Genomic DNA, 21,052 nt, shown 5'->3' on the forward strand with positions numbered 1-21,052 from the left:
TCACATCTCACAAATCCAGCAACTTCATCCCATACGTGCATTTCAATGGCGACAAAAAAATACAATCTTGCCTTCGTAAAGATATTGGCAAATCAGCAAAATGTGGAGAGCAAGACGTGAGTATTTCAGCTTAACCATGAACTTGCCCCTCACCTGAAGTTCACCACATGTGAATAATGGTGAATATTGAAATAAATCTACAGAGGCTAGTATCCTGGCTTGGAGAGTCATTGACAAAGATCTGGTTCGCTCAAAGGCAACTCTCAGAGTGAACAGAACCTCTGGCACTCCTGTTTATATCTGTCAGCCAGGGCACCCTGACTGGACTAAATTAACAGCCCCAATCAGGGAACTCATTCTGAGAGGTCCACCTGGCTGACCTTATTATAATCATTACAAGTAACATTAACCTCATTGATACTTTGACGCTAAGTTCAGACATTGTTCAGTATGAGTTTCTATGAAGAAATTTGCTCGCATGAGCTGACTACTACTTTAGGCACTTTCAGATACAAATGTGTATCTGAGTTTGAGGTGCGTTTGTAATTCAAACAATTAACTTCCTAAAAATATTTCATTTTGAAGTCACTCCCTTTAGGCTTACTTTATTCCATGATATATTTTGCATACACTGCCTGTTTTAGCTGTGCAGTCCAGGATTCATTTTCACAAAGTAGCAGACTGCTCTTTCTATTAATCAGTTAAAAAAAATCTCAAGTCAAAGCACAAAATATTCCCAGTTCCCAATTAATATTACATAATATAACTTGCTAGAGATTGAAGATTAGGATGTATGCAAAACATAGTGGTGCTTTAATACATGATGAACTATGTACTGCCAACAAGCTCAACCTGTTCTTATGTTGTCACTCATATCATACAGATTATAATTATGCACAATCACCTTTTACATTGACTATGAGCACCATAGGAAGTCAATTCACCAACTTTCTGCTAATTGGTTGCTCAACTCAAATGACTGCTTGAGCACTCGATTGGTCAAACAGATAACACACGAGGGGGGCAGGAACCCAGCTGGAACACTTTAAACAGCATCTGTGCCACCAGTGCCAAGTAATTTTCAACACCAGCAATTAAAACGTGTTTTTAGCAAAATCCTGTCCATACAATAAATATTCATTTCCTGGGTGGTGGGGTGGAAAGAAGCCTTTTAGTCATTCTTAAGCTGCCAGAGAGTGTAGAATAAATCACAAATATTAAAAATATTGAAAGGTTGCCAATGAAGACAAGAGGATCTTTTCCTTGATTTTTTTTCCCTGGGACACAGCAGAAATTAGATTAGATTAGTTACAGTGTGGAAACATGCCCTTCGGCCCAACAAGTCCACACCGACCCACCGAAGCCGACCCACCGACCCCCCTATATTTACCCCTTACCTAACACTACGGGCAATTTAGCATGGCCAATTTATCTGTCCTGCACATCTTTGGACTGTGGGAGGAAACCGGAGCACCCGGAGGAAACCCACGCAGACACAGGGAGAATGTGCAAACTCCACACAGAGAGTCGCCCGAGGGTCTCTAGCGCTGTGAGGCAGCAGTGCCGCCATAGATTTTCAGTCAGTGAGGGAATCAAGGATTATGGGGAAAAGGCAAGAAAGTGAAGGTAAATATTATCAGAAATTCTAAACTGACACTGTCTGAATAAAGATTGATGGGTTTGATTTTGGAGGAGTATCAGGATCAGAGTTTCCATGTGCACACTAATTAAAAATTGCTTTTAATCCAGTGACTTGGGGGCGGTTTTGGTTTTTCAAAGAGCCAATGAGGGCGACAGTGAGGAATGCAGATCCTGCCAATGAATGACCCAGCACGCTCCTGAAGGAACTTGTTAAGAGGCCTGTCCTTTCTTGGATTCAAATTTTCAATTTTTTTTCCCCACTGAGCCAACTTCTTTCCAGTTTGTCACAAAACCCAAAAGATTTATTTGGAATTGTTCTTACATTTAATATGTAGGGCCAACTAGCCTATGATCACAACCATTGAGGCTTATGATCAGGACCTATCATTCGTCAGAGCATCGATGTGCTGACCCTGCTTTTAAAGTCCAGCCCAATGTCTCTCAATGACGGTTAACTTTATGGAGTAATATTAGGCGTCAGCAGTGATTCAGTGTTTGATTCCAAATTTGAGTGAAAACCTAGTGGATTCTTATTCCACTTCCCAAAGACCTGGCCACAAAATTCAAGCTGGTGCCTCACTGAAAAGCTAACGAAAATCAACAAATTAAACAATGCCTTGCTGTCCACTGAAGATGGTAGCGAACATCCCATGGCAGCTTTGGAGAAGAACAGGGGAGTTCTTCCAATGTCTTAGGGAACCTCTGTCCTTCAATCAGCATCACTGACACAGAGAATATGCTCATTCCTTACTGGAATCTTACAGGGTGAAAATTAACAACCACATTTCCAAGATTAGCCTCGGAGTGAGCAATGTTTACATTTAAAATGCTTGTCCTGGTTTTCAGCTCTCTCCAATGTCTTGTTCCTCCTCATCTCTACAATCACCTTTAATCCGATAACCCTTGGAAATATATGCGTCCTTCAAATTTGACCTTTTACACTGCTGGACTTTAAACATTCTACCATGGCATTTGTAACTTTAGCTGCTGAGCCCTGAGTTACATTTCCATACTGATCTGCTTCTTTCCTATTTGAAGGATATAAAAGCTATCTTATCTGCAGTGAATCTCGTTGATAGTGCCGTGTGAAATGGCTCAGGACATTTGAAGCACCATGATAAATACGAGTTATTGTTCTTAAATTACAATGGTGGCCACATTTTAAACATTTTTCACTGGTTATAAAGTGGTTTAAAATGCTCTGAGGCCACACAAGTCTCACTTTCCCATTTGATGACAGTCCTATTATCATTTTACATACTTGAAAAACGTACTCCAAAGATACAGACATTTGCAGAATACATTGAACCCATACAGAGAACAATATTTTTGGGTTTCACAGTTCAAATTACTTTTGTTACAGAGTGTTCTGCCATGTTAGAAAAGGAAATACCATAAACATATGCGTACTTAGTGCAAACAAGATGCGGCTTGTGTGACAGGAAGATGAAGTTATTAAAAGCATATTTCCATAACTATCAATTATTGAAATATTGCCACCACGCCTTTATGGAACAAGATCTGAGTGAAATGTATACATTTTCCTTGTATCATACTGTCACCAAAAGACAATCATTCATCACTGTTCAATTAATTTCTCTTAACTGCAATCTTTTTTAAGGTATCTTAGTAACTTGGCATAGCCTGAAGATTATAACAATGCTGACAGATGGAGGACAGTAGTCCTATTCCAACTAACATTGTGGATTTAGTCTATACACAGGGACTTCACACAGTGAATGAACTGATTCCATCAAAATGACTAATCACAAATCACTAGAAGTAAAATGTTGTTTTTAAATAAATCCTTTGCATCACCATTTCTACTGAAATATGCACAAAACTTTGAAATGATACTTTTCACAAAAGGAAGGATGAAATCCAAATTACTTCTTCTGGGAAACAGCTTAAGGTATGATGTCACCATTCAGTACTTTTAATCTAATATTTGGCATTAATGGTTTCGCCTTGTTAGGGAAGAATAATTTATTCTTTGATAATATATAACTATTTTCTCATTTTGAACTTAGTTTTCAAAATTTGTACAGTTAGCAGGAATAAAAACAGAAATTACTTATAGTTTTACAAAATGCAGCACACCGACATTTTATTAAATTCCAACCTGGTTACCAATAAAAATTGATGACAAGCAATAGCTGCACACTCTGGATCCTTCCTCTGAACTGTGTTTGTGTCAAAGTACACACATAATACTAAAGATAGAATTGACCATGAGGTTTGAGCAGTCTGTAAGTGGGGACAATGCCAAGTAGCACAGAGTTCCTCTTAAACCCACCCCAACTTTCCTGTTGCCAAAGGAGAGATCAAACAGGAATGAATAGGTTTGGAAAGGAGTACATTAGATTAGATTACTTACAGTGTGGAAACAGGCCCTTCGGCCCAACAAGTCCACACCGCCCCGCCAAAGCGCAACCCACCCATACCCCTACATTTACCCCTTACCTAATACTACGGGCAATTTAGAATGGCCAATTCACCTGACCTGCACATCTTTGGATTGTGGGAGGAAACCGGAGCACCCGGAGGAAACCCACGCAGACACGGGGAGAACGTGCAAACTCCACACAGACAGTCACCTGAGGTGGAATGTATTGAGCATCATTGTGATCTCCAAAGCTCCTTAATGTTAATCTTCTCTTAGTTTTAGGGAAATGAACAGAACTTTCTGAAATTATTTGCCTTTTGAACTTCAGACAGAGAACAAGTCTTCTGTTTGACTGAATTTGGCTTTGTCTGGAAATGATAAGCCATCATGTTCCTGCATCCTATACAGAAATGAAAGTTACAAATGGGAAACTTGAGAGTATCTCTCGCTTTGAGATAATGGAAACTGAATCAGTCTGAACCTCATTTTCATTTGAACAGACCTGATAGATGGAAACCAGGCGGGGTTTTTAACGGGGTGACTGGGGTGTTGTCCACTCGCTGGAGAGGAAGGTCTTCCATGAATCAAGGACTCTGGAAACAGAGGTACCATCTGCTGAGAGCTATGGACAAGCTCTATTGAACAGATACAACATCAGGAAGGTGCTGGCTGCTCCCTGTATGACATACACTGTGATCAGATCCTAGGCTGCAGGTTAGTGATCATAGGAGTGTGCTCATTGGGAGGGTGGGCCAGCAACAAGGGAAGATGTGACCCTCAGTACCCTGACCCCCAACCTTATCCCTGCAGGGATGATTTAAAACCCTTATCTTGGCCTTTCCTACAACAGACATAATTGGAATGGAGACAGGACAGTAGTGGGATCCCTTTGTGCCCCCCTCCCATTTCAGTAAATGGACCTTTGCCACAAGGGAGGGTATTAAGACCCACCCCAGACAACTCCCTTAAATCCCAGTGAAAATGGTCATAATTTTAGAAGTCCTGGATGGATTTTCAAACCCCAAATTAGCTTTCAAATTCCACCTACTTTTCTTCCTTTCCCTCTTCTCGTGGCTGTCTGTGCTCTGCGAGTCTGATTGACCGTCACTGCTATCATCCCATATCTCAGACAGCTCCTTCATTTCATCTGGGACATCCTTCTGAGGAGACAAAAGACAGAAGTGATTTTATCACAGTCCATGGCTTGGAGTTTCCAATTTATTACAGACTGAGAATAATGGGCACTGAGTCAAGAAGATTCTGAGAGACAGTGTGCTACAGACAGAATATTATAAACAATCAACTTAGTTGCCCCTCCCTCTGCCACAATAAACCTGGCAGAATTCTGGTTGAAGTGTTCATCTGGATTTACAACATAAACAGTTTGTGACAGACCGTCCTGGTAAAAGACTGCACCAAAAAGCCGCCAAGGAATTCATCCCTCTATTGCAAAAGCAATTTGCTAAATTGAACCATCTCCACCACCCCAAACTTTAGGATCTGCTAAAAAGGAAAACTTGTTCAACTTTATTTTTCCGATACATAAACCCTGTTCAAATATTAGTTGACAGATTACAAAGAACATAAAGTCTTATATATTAAAACATTTGTTTAGCTCCAAACAACAGAGTTTATATAGATGAATATGGCCTCTCTGGTTTCTGGTCTCCTATATTAATATAGTTTGAAAATACTGCACATGGTTTTAAATGCTATTGGCTTAGGCATAAATGGATTGGCTTGTCACAAAAACTGGACAATGATTGTCTAAGAAACTACATAGACAGAAATGTAAGTATGGGTAAGCCACATCCTCATCGAGCCTGATAAGATATATAACCTTGTTATATCGCCCTGGCAGCTCTTTATACAGTTCCCCCACCCACAGGCTTGGAGCTGGTGGTGATGGTGGTTGGGTGGGTGAGGGTGTGTCCACATGAAATGTAGCCCATGGCTTGCTCACCTGCCATGATCTGTCTCCTATCATCCTATGAGCTGCTGGAAGGGAAGGATCATTCATCTATCTTGGGGACTACTGAGGCCCTGAAGTAAATAGTTGATGGCAGCCCATCCTGCCACCACTGTTATTTTACCCACTGCTGGGGGAAGCCAATGCCAGGGAAGGTTTGGGCGGGACTGGTACCTGCTATAGGGACCCTGTACCCACTGGAAGCAGGTTCTCTACCAGTTCATCCCCATCTCTCCTTAATTCCTTTTCAAACGCAATCTACTCATCATCCTTGTTCAGGCCTGCAAGACAGGCTCCATCGCTACTCTGGACTTCACCTAGTCCAGTCTCCATGATTACCTCCTCTTTGGTGCAGTCTAATGTCATCAATCAAATCTGGGATCACCGAGCTGTTGGTCAGTGTATTAACTAAAGTGGAGCTTCTCTTCATATGGACTGCTCTCAGTCAATAGACACCCTGTGGACTGTTGTGTGGCTGTGGGCCTGCCAGGATGGGAAGTGTTATGTTCCCTGTCAAGTCTTCAGATGATCTTGTGGGAAATCCATCATCTGAAAAATCTTGCTTCTGTTGTCACAATGGCATTGTTCAAACATGTAAATTAATTTATATTTGTCTACAAACAATTGAATTAGGTACTACAGGGGTAGATGTTAGCCATATGGCCCCTTCATTATGCTCTGCTATTGAATTAAGTCATAGATAATCGGGTTATTTCACATCCCTACCAATCCCAATAATCTATGGCTCTATAACCTTGCAACTCCTTTCTTATCAAAGGAGAATCACTTCTGTCTTAAAAATATTCAAATACTCTATTCTTACCTCATTTTGAGCAAGGCCCCCCCTGAAAAAAAAGTTCTATCTCCATCTGAAAAGGGTGACCCTTGTTTTTTAAGCAGTGACGTGTAATTCTACACTCTCCAATGACAGGGAACAGCTTCCCCACCCTGTCAAGCCCCCCCTTGCTTCACTCCCAAACTCCAGCTAATCCAAACCTAGCCTATCCAAACCTTCCTCATGTGACAACCTCCCCATTCCAAGCATTAATCTTGTAAACCTTTTGTGAACAGTTTCTAATGCATTTACATCCTTCTTAAATAAGGAGACCAATATTACACACTATTCCAAATGTGGTCTCTCTAATGTGTGACTGAAGCAAAACATCCCTATTTTTGTATTCAATGTTCCTCACAACAACCAATAATTCTATAAGCCCTCTTAATTACTTACAAACAAATCTTTATGATTAATGCACCAGGACACCTGGATCGCTGTGCATCTCAGTTCTACAATTTATTTTATGCTTCCGGATAAAATAGAAAATTTTACATGTTCCTGAAGTACACCCCATTTGCCAGACCTTTGCCTACTCACATAGCCTATCTACAGCCTTGTACAACCTTCTCATACCCTCTTCATAACTTACATTCCTATCTATCTTTGTGTCATCCACAAACATGGTAACTAAATCTTAGGTCCCTTCATCTTAGTCATTTATGTAAAGCACTGGTCCACATGTTATGCGTGGTTAACCAGAAAACTATCACCTACTTACTGTTAGCCAGCAAAGCTTCTGTCCATGCTATCCTTTAGTCCCAGATGAGCTTTTACTTTTCTCAATAACCTTTATGAAATACCATTGAGTAAAGCATGTCCACACTGTAATAACTCAGGAAGTCTGACTGAAAGGAACATGGTTTATTGCTTAAGACCAAAATACAGCCACTACTTGTACATGGGTGAGTTCCATACTGGGACAGATAGTTCTGTAGACCCACTCCTGGGTCTCTCAGATGATGAGTTCCAGCAGATGGGTTATTGCCTGTTACCAAGGGAATCGATGAGCTCTATGAAGAGATTAGTGATTTCCCCATGGACTTTGTTGGGGTTATCACACACCAAATTCACTTCTTGCACAGTGCACGCTACTTTTTCAAAGAACTCCAATGAACTGAGAAAACCTGACTTCTCCTTCACAAAGCTAAGCTCATTCTGCCTGGTTTCCTTGAGTTTACCTAATTGCGTGTTATAACTTATTTAATCCTATTAAAAAAATGATAAGCTAACTGACCTGTAGCTTGCTGCTTTGGAATAAAGGGCCACATTAACTATATCCCTTGTCAGGTTTGGTTCATCAATAATGTAACAGATTTAATTAACTGTGTTAGGACTTAGTTAATATGAAGGCAAATATCCTGTGCCATTTATCACTCATGGAGTGATCTGTTGTAAACTCTCAGTCAGGTTTCAGGAAGGGCTCTAGAACAATTTTTTGAGAACGATTCATCCCTTTGGTTTTATGCTCAGTGCCTTCTGTCAGCTCCGGAGGGGTTATTAGCTACTTAGTAACTAGAATAAGAATTTACTTGTAAGCAGTCATGTTGGGGCATACTGCTGCCTTGTACAATAAGCAGGTCGTGCCTAAAACATCCAAGAGTGGGACATGGGAAAGTGACTGCACACACAGTCAATGCAGTTCAAGTTGGTCCATCAAATGTCTGGTTTCCACAAAGAGAAATACATTCTGTGACACCACCACATTAAACCCACCAGCTGGACAAGGCAGTGCACCAGATAATAGAAAAGATTCTTTTTTAACCATCCTTCCTTCAAAAGAAAAAAAAATAACTTTACCATCTTAACAGGGTAATTTAAGGATATTATCTACGTTTGGTAAACCATTGTCAAACAAATGAACTATAGGAAGTGATCTCTCTGTAAAGGGTTTAATCTCTCTCTCATGAAATTATATTGCTGATACAGTGATGAGCTCCAGCCAGCCAAACAGGGAACAAGACTGCAATTCAAACTACACGTGGAATAGTCCAATACTCTTCCAGTAACATTATCGGGCAAATTAAAAAACAAAAATAAGAGATAATGCTGTGGATTTGTATATCGGCCATGAATCCTGAGAAAGAGATTAGAGGGAAATGAGCCAAATGCTAGCAGGTGGGGCTGGACTAATTTAGGATATCTGCTCAGCATGAACAAGTTGGACTGACATCACAGCTCCATCACTATCTGGGTTCATGTTTAGTATTACTGACACAATGTCACTCCCTGTTTTAGAAGTCCATTTTGAAATGAGGGGAATTGATCTCAATCCATGTTCTACTGGCTATAAGCTCAGAATACACACCACCTATAAATCAGTGCTAAATCTCATAAAGATGCAGAGATTGGAAAACATAGTGCTGGTGAAATAGAGGTCTGTTGTTCCAATGCTGGAATATAGCTACAGTAGGGGCAGATACGTGAGCTTACTTTGTGCTTGCATTCATACAGCAGACATGAAACTTCTCAACACTGAGGTGCTGCACTATCAGTATTGTTCTTATTACTTTGTTAACCGCTGGTACATGTAATTTAGAAACAAAACCAGAATTACAACAGAACAGAAACTCTCCTCTTTCCATCCAAGTACGCAGGCATTATTGTCTTTCTTCGAGAAAAACTTACCTTCAAAGTATAGACTCCCATTCGACCAGGCACCTTATAGAAAATACCCTCTTCTCCCCTAGAATTTGTGTGAAGCATAGCATTCAAGCAAGCCAATGGAGAAGTGCCACTAGGAGAAACAGAAATAACATCAATCGACAGTGGTCTGATGAACATTAGTAAGCCAAGATCCTATGAGTGCAAAATTCTTTGAAGTGTTTCAAAAAAGTACAGTACTAATGACTGCCAACACTGCAAATTAATTCCTTGTTCTGTAGCCAGAACCTGAGTATAATTCACATCTACTCAGTTCAAAATAATCACAATGCAGTGAGATACATACTTTTGCCCTTAGGGGTGCAAAATACAAAAAAAACGGTCTTTGGAATTTTCAGAAACAGTTTGAAGAGCTTACCCAGTCACTACTAACTCCAATAGAATGAATATCAGCATCCTGTGTCAAAATAACTAATAACATGTCAAAAACCAAATACGTTCTAGAAGTCTTAGTAAAAGAAATCTGCTGCAAATGTTCTTTAAAAGGCTTAAATGTCAATACTGTGAAAATTGAAGCTGTTACAACTTGAAGTGTCAAGGATTCTTTGGGTTTATATCCTAGACAGATTGCTGGTATAAACATTCCAAATTATTTATAGGAAAGCTTGAGGCATTATCTTGTGTGTGAAGAAAAGTATTAAAAGCTAACTTAGCTTTGTGTATATGCTTCCATATTTTGAGAATTTATTGATAGTATCAGCAACCTAGGTTCATTTTCCAAACCTATCTGACAAAGTTAAAGCTCTCACCTTAAGAAATGCCATCAGATACACAGCAAGGTCCCTCCTATTGAGCCGACATGCTGCTGAAACCACCATCCTTGGCATTGTCTCTCTCAGACTCTATCCACTCTCTGTACACTTTAGGTCATTTAAAGCTCTTATGTCCATATCATGTCTTATATCTGACGCTACATCCCCACATCTGTCCTTTACTAGCGATATTGGTGCCTGGTCTCAGAAATCTCACTTTAAAATCTTCAATTTAAACCTTTCCTTCACCCTTTTCCTCAGTTTTGATATTAAACCCATATTCTCCATAATACCCTCCTCCTCCAAGATCCTCATTCAAGCTCAACCCCACCTCTTTAGCAAGCTTTTCTCTTGCCTTCTAATGTCTTCTGTGGCTCACCGTTTTCTAATGATCCCGCTTAATATATCCTCTTTATATCAAACGCACATATTCTTAAAATGCCATTAAAACTTCTACATTTGAGCATTCAGGAAAATATTGGATTAAAACTTCTGGACAGATGCCAGATCTGAGACTGACTATATTTTACTGAAAAGGTAACAATGTTCTCTGATAGCAGTCAGCATTCCCTCTTTGTGTGGTCTTTCTTTTATAGGTTTAGTACTGTGCATGAATTCATTTATTTTCCAATCTCCAGTTTTGATAACAGTTTAGAGATGGAGCATCAACATCTTTTCTCATTTCATAAACTGAACGGGTTTCTGTTTTCAGTCCATGTATTCAGCGATCTGCAGCTTCTTTCTTTTCATGTCATGTTATTTCTTCAACAATCTTAAAAGATTCTCTCAAACGTACAGCTCAGTAATAGTCACTGGATGTTGATTTACATGGGGTTTATGGATTTCCTATTTCTGATGGGTTTTACATTCAAATAGCTTTCTATCAGGTTTCAGTGAACAGTAGGTGTTTCAGGTACAGCTGGTCTCCTCATCAGTACACTGTGGAGCTCTTTTCAGCTTGGGAACACACACTAATATAGAAACAGGGTATATTTCATAATCGAACTCACTGGATTACAAAGGCTATTACTTTTGGAATCACAGTGGAGTCAAATTTCTGTGCCAGTAAAAGCTCCATCCTGCTGGGATTGTTCTGTTTTTGTTTTTAGCATTTTTTTTGGCATTGTTAAAGTCTGTAGGTGGGCCTTAAAAACAGAATATAATTAGTCCTGTTGGCACAGGCCACAGGAATTCTTTTCATTTTGTTTTGAACAGAGAAAGTAGAAGCAGCAGGCAAATACTCTTGTGCTTTCAGGTTTTCCTGAAAGATTAGGCCGGAAACATTATCCTCCCCTTTCACTAGCTGGCCACCTATGTTATCTTATCAGCATTTTCTAATTTTATCTAACTTTGTTCTGTCAATTTTCCCCTTCCTTATTTTTCTCTTCTTAACGTTTCATTCACGTCTAGTTTGACTGTTTCAGTATCTTATCCTTGGTGCCAGCACTCCGTGGAACTACAAAAGACACATCCAGTTATTAACAATACGTCTCTACACTAGCTTTCTCAACCCGATTATGCAGCTTTTCATTAAAAATGGACTAAGCCCGACTTTTACTGCGAGTCAATCATACAATGAGGAAATATAAAACCTTTGAATCCCTTGTTGAACTGGAGAATTGTTAATAACGCAGAAAATTGTGAAAATGCTCAGCAGATCAATCAGCATCTGAGGGGTCACAAACCACATTAGGGCAGGGAAGAGCTGTAATGGGAATGACAGACAGACCGATGGTCTAGCATGGTGGCTTCCTGGTTCAATCTCACCTTGGCCCAATTTTGCAGCAAAAGGATGATTTGGGAGCAAGGGGGGACAGGGGGCTGAATGGCCAAAGTTTGTAAAGAGGCTGCAGAGGCCAATTAAAGGAGTCAACCTCTCCATCACCAAAGGTGGCTGGGCCAGTTTAGCTGTCTGGAGGTGATCTCCCAGAAGTGGAACAATGATCCAGGGCACACCTAGAGACCATCCATGGCCAGCTAAGCCATGTTGGAGACAGGTCACTTGGCCATCAGTAGGATGGGGAAACAAGATCTATATTTCAATTTAATTCTCAAAGAGATAGAGGCATGGAACCTCCATCTGGAGGTACCTTTTTACTTACCTCGATTGCTGATCCTTACAAGCTGAAAAATCTCTCATTCATTAGACCACAGATTAGGAGTAAAAGTAGGCCATTCAGCCCATCAAGTCCACTCTGTCATTCAATCAGATCATGGCTGATCTGATAATCCTCAAATCCAATCTCACAGTTCACCCCATAGCTCATGATTCTCTCAAATCAGATTTATGGTCTTTGACAGCCTGTTAGTCTTCTGTGATTGGATGGGAAGCTCCAGACCAATAGCAGAGACAGACATTGAGTTGGACCAAGTGACTGCTTTCCTCAACACTGGTTCAGGTTCAGTACATTGAATTGGTCCTGATCCCTGTATTCTACATGGGAGAGACATTTCTGCCCATTCTTTCAGGTTGATAACACTTCATCAGAACAGGAGATATACCTGATTTTAATCAAATACTGGGAAAATGAGGTGTGGGTGGTAGGAGTGAGAGGAGGCAAGAACAAAAAGGGAATATCTGCATTGAATTAGAATGTTGGACAGATTAATTGAAAAAGCATGATGTTTTGAGGCAAGAACAATGGTAATTAGGCACACGCACAAGAAAAAAAAATTTGGGTCTAGAGGATGTGAAAATGGCAACGGCAGAAACTTTATCAGCTGCCTCAAAAAAATGGGAAGAGTGGTTAGTGATCTGAAATTGTCAAAGTCAACAATGATTTTGGAAAATGTGAAGTACCTGAATGAAAGATACTGTGCTGTTCCAATAGCTTCACAGGAGGGAAAGGACAGAGAGGCCGAATGGGAGTGAATTAAAATATGAAATACCCCTGGAGTAGAAATGGGAATAGACAACGATAGCTCTTGCTCAACAATCAGTGAGTCATGCAGTGAATGAATATGAACACTAACCAAGGACTCGAACAGAGAGCTCTCAAAAGGTTGGATGTTACACTGATATGTATCATTAAGAATTATTACTAAACAGTTCTCTGAAACACAGTGTAAAAAAGGAGGAAGAAAAATCAGAAAAAAAAAACTTACCTTGATTTACAGCGGAATTCCCCTGAAATGTGTCCAATTGCTTAAGTAGTCTTGTTCAAAACAGCTTCAAACTGATGAATATCCAATCCTCACTAGTGGGTCCCTCTGTTGTGTGTGTGTGTGTGTGTGTGTGTGTGTGTTTATATAAACAGACCACTCAGGGAGTCCAGGTTGCTAAGGAAACATGCAGATTTACATGTATGTTATAGTCTGGACCTCAGGGTAATGACGACTGAAGGCCCTACGTTGTGGTCAGGAACTCCTCTGGATTTCACTGTCCACCACTGCTGGAAGTTTGATATTCAGTCTGATTGGTGTCTCCTTGACCATTGGAGTCCAAGGTGAAATACTCAAACCTGAAACCTTTAGGTCAGGAGCACAGTTGTGTCTCACTGGGCCACAAGGTCTCCATCTAAACAGAGCAGCCAATTTGAATGGTCCCATGTGGATTCACCAAGTTCCACCATTTAGAAATCCAATTCACTATATTTAAATTCATTCATCACAGCTTAGCACAGTCACTTGATTTGTGTGCATAACTCAGATAGCCACAACCTTTGTTCATCAGGCTTGGTGAAGGCTCTTATGGTACAGTGGTTGTGTCATTATCTCTTATCTTGAAGGCCAAGGTTCAGGTCCCACCAATTCAAGAGGTATGCCAGAATATATCCGAACAAGCTCAGTGTTATCAGTTTTCTTTTCAGAAACTGTTACAGGTCAGAATGCGCTGAAATCAGACACAATACCTGATTGGGCAGCTACAGTGAAAAGTTGCAGGTCTTGAAATGTATCAGAGCAATCACTGGATAAGGTCACCATGAAACCAAGAAACAGGGGTAGACTCAGAAACACAACTCCTTGAGGCTACATGTACTCGGTGCTGACGCAGGTCCATCGTCCACTAGAATTCCCTTCAAGACTATGCCTGTCATGAACTCCTTTGTTACCAACATTTTGAGCGCAATGCCTCCTGATGCCAGCCCATCTTGGTCAGGGAAATGCAGAGTACCATCCACCTTATGCTTCGGGGGATCTAGTCAAACATTCCATCTCCGGGAGCACTAACATGGTGACCAATACCCTGGCACCACTTCGACCAATTGACCACACTACAGAAAAACAATCCCTTGACATTTCTGGGTGGTCCAGGATGAACCCTTCTGAAGCATTACCAAATCCATCTAATACGGGAAGCTCTTTCTGACTAAATTTCTTCATCCCTTTTGCTATTGCACTACCAAAGCAATTCGATGTGGACAGTCACTAAGGTGCTTCACACACATTCACATCCTTGAAGGAAGTACTGAAAGGCAAAGAGTTTGACTCTCTTTGCAATTTGTCCACATCACTGTGTTGTTACCAACGCTTTTGAGAACATCAAGCTGCTCAGTGACTAGGTAAGAGGTCATTGTGCATTAAAAACCCAAACCTGCATAAACCATGAAATGGAAGGCAAAACGAATGGATGTGAACTTGTCATTGTCTTGGTGGATATCCATCCCAAAATACAGTACACACACTGATCATCATCTCAGAGAAACCAAACATTAATACAGTTTCATGACCTACTAAACAGAGTGCAAATTCTCTTTCGATATTTGCAAACTGTGAACATTCGTTTTGGAAACAAAACAACTTGATTTTTCCATGAAGAACAATAATCTGCTGACAGTGGATGGATGGCTTCCCACATAGTGGGCCTTGATTTTCAATACTGAATTAAATCGAATTTGAATTTATTGTCACGTGTACCGAGGCACAGTGAAAAGCTTTGTTCACAAGATGTGCCAATCCTGGTCAGTCAGCTGTATTGATGGAATACTTTTATTTCTAACACTTTTTGCTAATTAGCTTTTCATCAAATAATTTGGAGAAATGAGTGGTCTAATTTCCTAAGGTTTATTGGTGTGACATTTTCCCAAGAACACATGAAATAAGAAGAGCAGGAAGTTGGGCCTGGACCATCACTTAATACAATCACCCCTGACCTCAGATATTCTCAGTCATTCACCATATCCCTTGATATTCTGAGATCACAACTTTAATTATATTCAACAATGTAACATCCACAACCTTCCAAGCTAAAGAATTCCAAAGACTCACAACACATTGAATGAAGATTTTTTTTCTTATCTTAGTCCTATATAACTGTTGTCTTATTCTGAGATACTATGCCCCTCATGTTTTCAATGCCTCAGCCAATGGAAACCTCAGTTTCTTAGTGTCAAGTGCCTTCAGAATTTTGCGTATCAGAATGAGATCACCTCTCATTCTTCTAAAGTCCAGATATTATCGGAAAGACTTACTCAGCCCATCAGAGATTAAGCAGCTTAAAGCACTTCACATCTAACAATTCTATGCAAACAAATATTGTGACCTTAACAGAAGAGATGACACAGAAAATCCATGAAGCACAGACTTTTATAAAATAATTCTGAGTTTGTTTACACAAGTACTGAGATGTGCAAACTTTGCTTGATTAATATCTTCATAAAATTGTGCAGTAAGTTTTATTTTCTCACACCTCTTTTGATAATGTCTCAAAGTGTTCAATGCTTCAGATTTTGATAACCTAATGATCTGTTTGACACTTTTATACAGTTGTCAGAGTACTGACATTTTAAAAAAATTTATTCGTGGGTTTCTTAGGGGTGTCACATATTCCATGATTCCCACAGGGGTGACTCGTTCTGTCCATACCGAGTGAACGTGCACACAAGGACTATGAACTAATGTGAAAGCAATGAGGGCCACTGGGGATAACTGGATGAGATGAGTTAGCATTAATTTAGTATCAAGACTGTTTGATGCCATGTTAGTGAGTGGTGGAATATGAATTGGCATTTTGAAGTTACCTTTCAAAAGCTTTCACAAGCAAAAGAAGGGCTCATGCCAGAAACGTCGATTCTCCTGTTCCTTGGATGCTGCCTGACCTGCTGACTTTTCCAGCAACACATTTTTAGCTCTGATCTCCAGCATCTGCAGTCCTCACTTTCTCCACAAGCAAAGTACGGTCTACTAAACATCTGATAGGCCGTGAACCATGAGTCATGGAAACGTCGGCCTGACTCCTTGAAAATTGTTGGGGGAATGACCCAGGAGAAGGTTAGCTCTAAAAGGGAGGTGGCCTGTCTGGGAATGCAGAATGTGGTGTCACTACCTGCACCCTCATCCCATACCATTGTAAATAGAGATTGCCAGGTATAATGGTGAGAATCCCAGAATCAGTTCTGCCCAACATTATCAACAATACCATTTCTTCTGACTCCCCAAAAATCTATCCAGCAGTGTACAGAACAGTCCACTGGGTAGGAACTGGTCAGAAGTGGATGAGGCCTTCTACAAACATTCAGTCACCTTATTTTGTAGGCAACGTGACGTACTCCCAGAATGGGAGGTGTGACATTGTTAATCAAGGGTAGTATTACAGCAGCTGAGAGAACATTTGAGGACTCATTCACTGAGGGAGTTTGGGCTGAGGTTAGAGACTGGAAAGGATAGGTCACCCTGTTGGGAGTTTTCTACAGACCTCCAAATTGTTCGAGGGATGTAGAGGAATGGATAGCAACGATGCTTCTTGACAGGAGTGAGTGTAACAGGGTGGTGGTTAAGGGGGACTTTAACTTCCCCAATATTGACTGGGAATACTATAGCTCGAGTAGTTTAGATGGGTCAGTTTTTGTTCAATATGTGCAGGAGGGTTTTCTGACACAGTATGTAGACAGGCCAACAAGAGGTGAAGCCACATTAGATTTGGTACTGGGTAATGAACACCTACCATGTGTTAGATTTGGAGGTAGTTGAGGACTTTGGCAACAGTGACCACAATTTGGTGCTGTTCACTTTAGTGATGGAAAGGGATAGGTATATACCACAGGGAAAGAGGTATAACTGGGGGAAAAGATAATTATGATGCAATTAGGCAAGACTTAGGATGCATAAGATGGGGAATGAAACTGCAGGAGATGAACACTCTTGTAACGTGGAGCTTATTTAAGGAACAGCTACTGCAGGTCCTAGATACCCATCAGGCAGGGAGGTATAAACCATGGCTCCCTCTCTCGAAAACTAAAGAAGTTGAAGCTCTTGTCAAGAGGAAGAAGGCGGCTTATGTGAAGATCAGGCATGAATGCTCAGTTAAGGGACTTGGGAGTTCTAAGTTAGCCAGAAAAGGTCTAAAGAGAGGGCTGAGAAGAGCCAGGAGGGGACATGAGAAGTTGTTGGCAGATAAGATCAAGGAAAATGCTAAGGCCTACTATAGGTATATCAGGAACAAAAGAATGACGAGAGTAAGATTAGAGCGAATCAAAGATAGTAGTGGAAAGTTGCATGTGGAATCGGAGGATAAAGGGGAAGCACTTAATGAATACTTTTTGACAGTATTCATATTGGAAAGGGGCAATGTTAGTGAGAATATGGAGATATAGGCTACAAGGTTAGATGGGATGGAGGTTGACAAAGAGGAAGTTTTAGCAATTTTGGAATATCTGGAAATAGATAAGTCCCCTTGGCTAGATGGGATTTATCCTCGGATTCTCTGGGAAGCCAGGGAGGAGATTGCCGAGTCTTTGGCTTTGATCTTTATGTCATCATTGTCAACAGGAGTAGTGCCAGAAGACTGGAGGATAGCAAATGTTGTTCCCTTATTTAAGAAGGGGAGTCGGGACAACCCTGGTAATTATTGGCCAGTGAGCCTTACTTTGGTTGTGGGTAAGGTGTTGGAAAAGGTTATAAGAGATAGGATTTATAATCATCTGGAAAGGAACGATCTGATTAAGGATAGTCAAGACGGTTTTGTGAAGGGTAGGCCGTGTCTCACTAACCAAGGTGACCAAACAGGTGGATAAAAATAAAGCGGTTGATATGGTGTATATGGACTTCAGTAAGGCATTTGATATGGTTCCACACGGTGGGCTATTGCACAAAATACAGAGTTTCAGGATTGAAGGTGATTTAGCGAATTGGATCAGAAATTGGCTAGCTGAAAGAAGACAGAGGATGGGGGTTGATGGGAAATGTTTATCCTGGAGCTCAATTACTAGTGGTGTGCCACAAGGATCTGTTTTGGGGCCACTGCTGTTTGTCATTTTTATAAATGATCTGGATGTGGGCATAGAAGGATGGGTTAGTAAATTTGCAGATGACACTAAAAGGCAGAGTTGTGGATAGTGTCAAAGGATGTTGTGGGTTACAGAGGGACATAGGTAAGATGCAGAGCTGGGCTGAGAAGTGGCAAATGGACTTTAATGCAGAAAAGTGTGAGGTAGTTCACTTCAGAAAAAATAACAGGAATGCAGAGTACTGGGCTGGCAGTGAAGATGAACAGAGAGATCTCAGTGTTCCTGGTGCATAAATCCTATCCAGGTTGATCGGGTTGTTAAGAAGGCATATGGTGTGTTGATGTTTATTGGTTGGGGGATTGAGTTTCAGAGCCATGAGGTCATGCTTCAGCCGTACAAGACACTGGTAAGGCTGCACCTGGAGTATTGCGTGTAGTTCTGGTCACCGCATTATAGGAAGGATGTGGAAGCTTTGGAAAGGGTTCAGAGGAGATTTACCAGGATGTTGCCTGGTATGGAAGGAAGGTCTTACAAGGAAAGGATGAGGGAACTGAGACTGTTTTCGTTGGAGAGAAGAAGGTTGAGAGGTGACTTAATCGAGACGTATAAGATAATCAGAGGGTTAGATAGGGTGGACAGTGAGAGCCTTTTTCCTCAGATGGTGAAGGCTAACACGAGGGGACATAGCTTTAAATTGAGGGGTGATACATATAGGACAGATGTCAGGGGTATTTTCTTCACCCAGAGTAGTAGGGGTGTGGAACAGCCTGCCTGTAACAGTAATAGACTCACTGATGTTACGGGCATTTAAATGGTCTTTGGACATACATATGGATAATAATGGAACAGTGTAGGTTAGATGGGCATCAGATTATTTTCACAGGTCAGTGCAACATCGAGGGCCGAAGGGCCTGTATTGCGCTGTAACATTCTACGTTCTATGATCTAATGAAGGCATCTGCTCATAATTGGTGTCGATGCGAAGATATTCAGCACAGAGACAACAGCAATAAATTGTACAGTTTGTGCACCTTCAAAATTAAAAATAAAAGTGCAATTAACTCAGTGCTTTTGGCTACCATCCCAAGCAAACAACTGGTAAACTTGGCAACAACAAGTTATGGACAGTTCAAAGGAAATCACTGTTGCAAATCACAAATCTGGCATTAAACTGATGTATTTACAGATTCTCTGTGATGATGCCCTCTCTCCCCATCCCCACTCCAGTGGGACTGTCTGTTCCTCCCAGTCTAGACAGGCAGGAGGATCACACCAAGGCAGGCAGTACCAGGAGGATGGGGGAACACAGCAAGGCAGGCAGCATCAGGAGGGGGAGGGAACACAGCAAGGCAGGCAGCACCAGGAGGATGGGGGAACACAGCAAGGCAGGTAGCACCAGGAGGATGGGGGAACACAGCAAGGCAGGTAGCACCAGGAGGAGGGGGGAACACAGCAAGGCAGGCAGCACCAGGAGGATGGGGGAACACAGCAAGGCAGGTAGCACCAGGAGGATGGGGGAACACAGCAAGGCAGGCAGCACCAGGAGGATGGGGGAACACAGCAAGGCAGGCAGCACCAGGAGGATGGGGGAACACAGCAAGGCAGGCAGCACCAGGAGGGAGAGGGAACACACTAAGGCAGGCAGCACCAGGAGGATGGGGGAACTCACCAAGGCAGGCAGCACCAGGAGGATGGGGGAACACAGCAAGGCAGGCAGCACCAGGAGGATGGGGGAACACACCAAGGCAGGCAGCACCAGGAGGATGGGGGAACTCACCAAGGCAGGCAGCATTAGGAGTTGGCGAAATCGACATTTTGTGTGTAACTTTTCTTCTTCCCAGTCTGACAATTAGACACACCATTGTTCTGCCATTCTCACATTCTGAACACTTAATCTGAACTATCAACATCTTTTCTCCCTTAGCACTCGACAGCCCACACCACCAACTCCACATCCCCCTCATCCCCCAACAACTATTGCAAAAATGCTGTGACCTCCGCATTTTACCAGCTCTGATGAAGTCACCTAGACTGAAAAATCAGCTTGCTCTCTCTCCATGGATACTGCCTGACTCGCTTTTGTTGTTTTCAGTACAGATTCTAGCACCTGCAGTGATTTGCTCCAACACTATTAAAGATTTTGATCCATTTTACAATCTTAACCAGTTTGAAACATTCCACTAGTAAGACAATGATTGTTTTTCTGTTGTGGAAATTGCCACACAAATTTGGGTTGCCAACGAACATTTCATCAATATTGGTTTAATAAAACATTAATATTTTGATTAATTTTACTAATACAGCAAGGAGTTTACAAATTGAAGTTTACTAGCTGTTTGGAGTTTGTAGATGGAGTTTAAACTGAGAGGAACAATCTTCTATCAATTGTACTATTCCTTCCTCAACTACGTGAAATTATCTAAACTTACAGGGACCAGAAGAGATTAAACATTGACAATCTAGAATTGGCTGCCATCTGAAGCTTTCAATATCAAAACAAGGTTAAAGCAAGCTTACTGGGGAAAAGGTGAATCGGTACACAACTCCACAAACTGAAAGAAATCCAGGTAAATCTCTGTCCCACTTAGAGGGAATGCTTGGAGCCTTGGACAGAATGAAGGGAAGAGGTGAAAGGTCAGG

The 21,052-nt window shown here is 41.3% G+C and overlaps 1 protein-coding gene across 8 annotated transcripts in view; it reads right to left on the reverse strand.

Annotated features, from left to right (window-relative positions):
- The window catches only part of asxl2 (ASXL transcriptional regulator 2), a 344,573-nt gene that overhangs the window by 108,684 nt on the left and 214,837 nt on the right, over positions 1-21,052 (reverse strand). For 6 of the 8 annotated variants that reach the window (XM_072563214.1, XM_072563234.1, XM_072563244.1 and 3 more), the window contains 2 exons: positions 9,460-9,568; positions 5,076-5,187 (listed from right to left, as the gene is read on the reverse strand). In XM_072563214.1, coding sequence (XP_072419315.1) covers positions 5,076-5,187; positions 9,460-9,568 — 221 coding nt within the window. The remainder of the gene's footprint in view (positions 1-5,075; positions 5,188-9,459; positions 9,569-21,052) is intronic. The other 2 variants (XM_072563223.1, XM_072563283.1) reach the window with 2 other exon arrangements.

This window comes from Chiloscyllium punctatum, chromosome 3 (assembly GCF_047496795.1).
Source record: "Chiloscyllium punctatum isolate Juve2018m chromosome 3, sChiPun1.3, whole genome shotgun sequence".
NCBI lineage: Eukaryota > Metazoa > Chordata > Chondrichthyes > Orectolobiformes > Hemiscylliidae > Chiloscyllium > Chiloscyllium punctatum.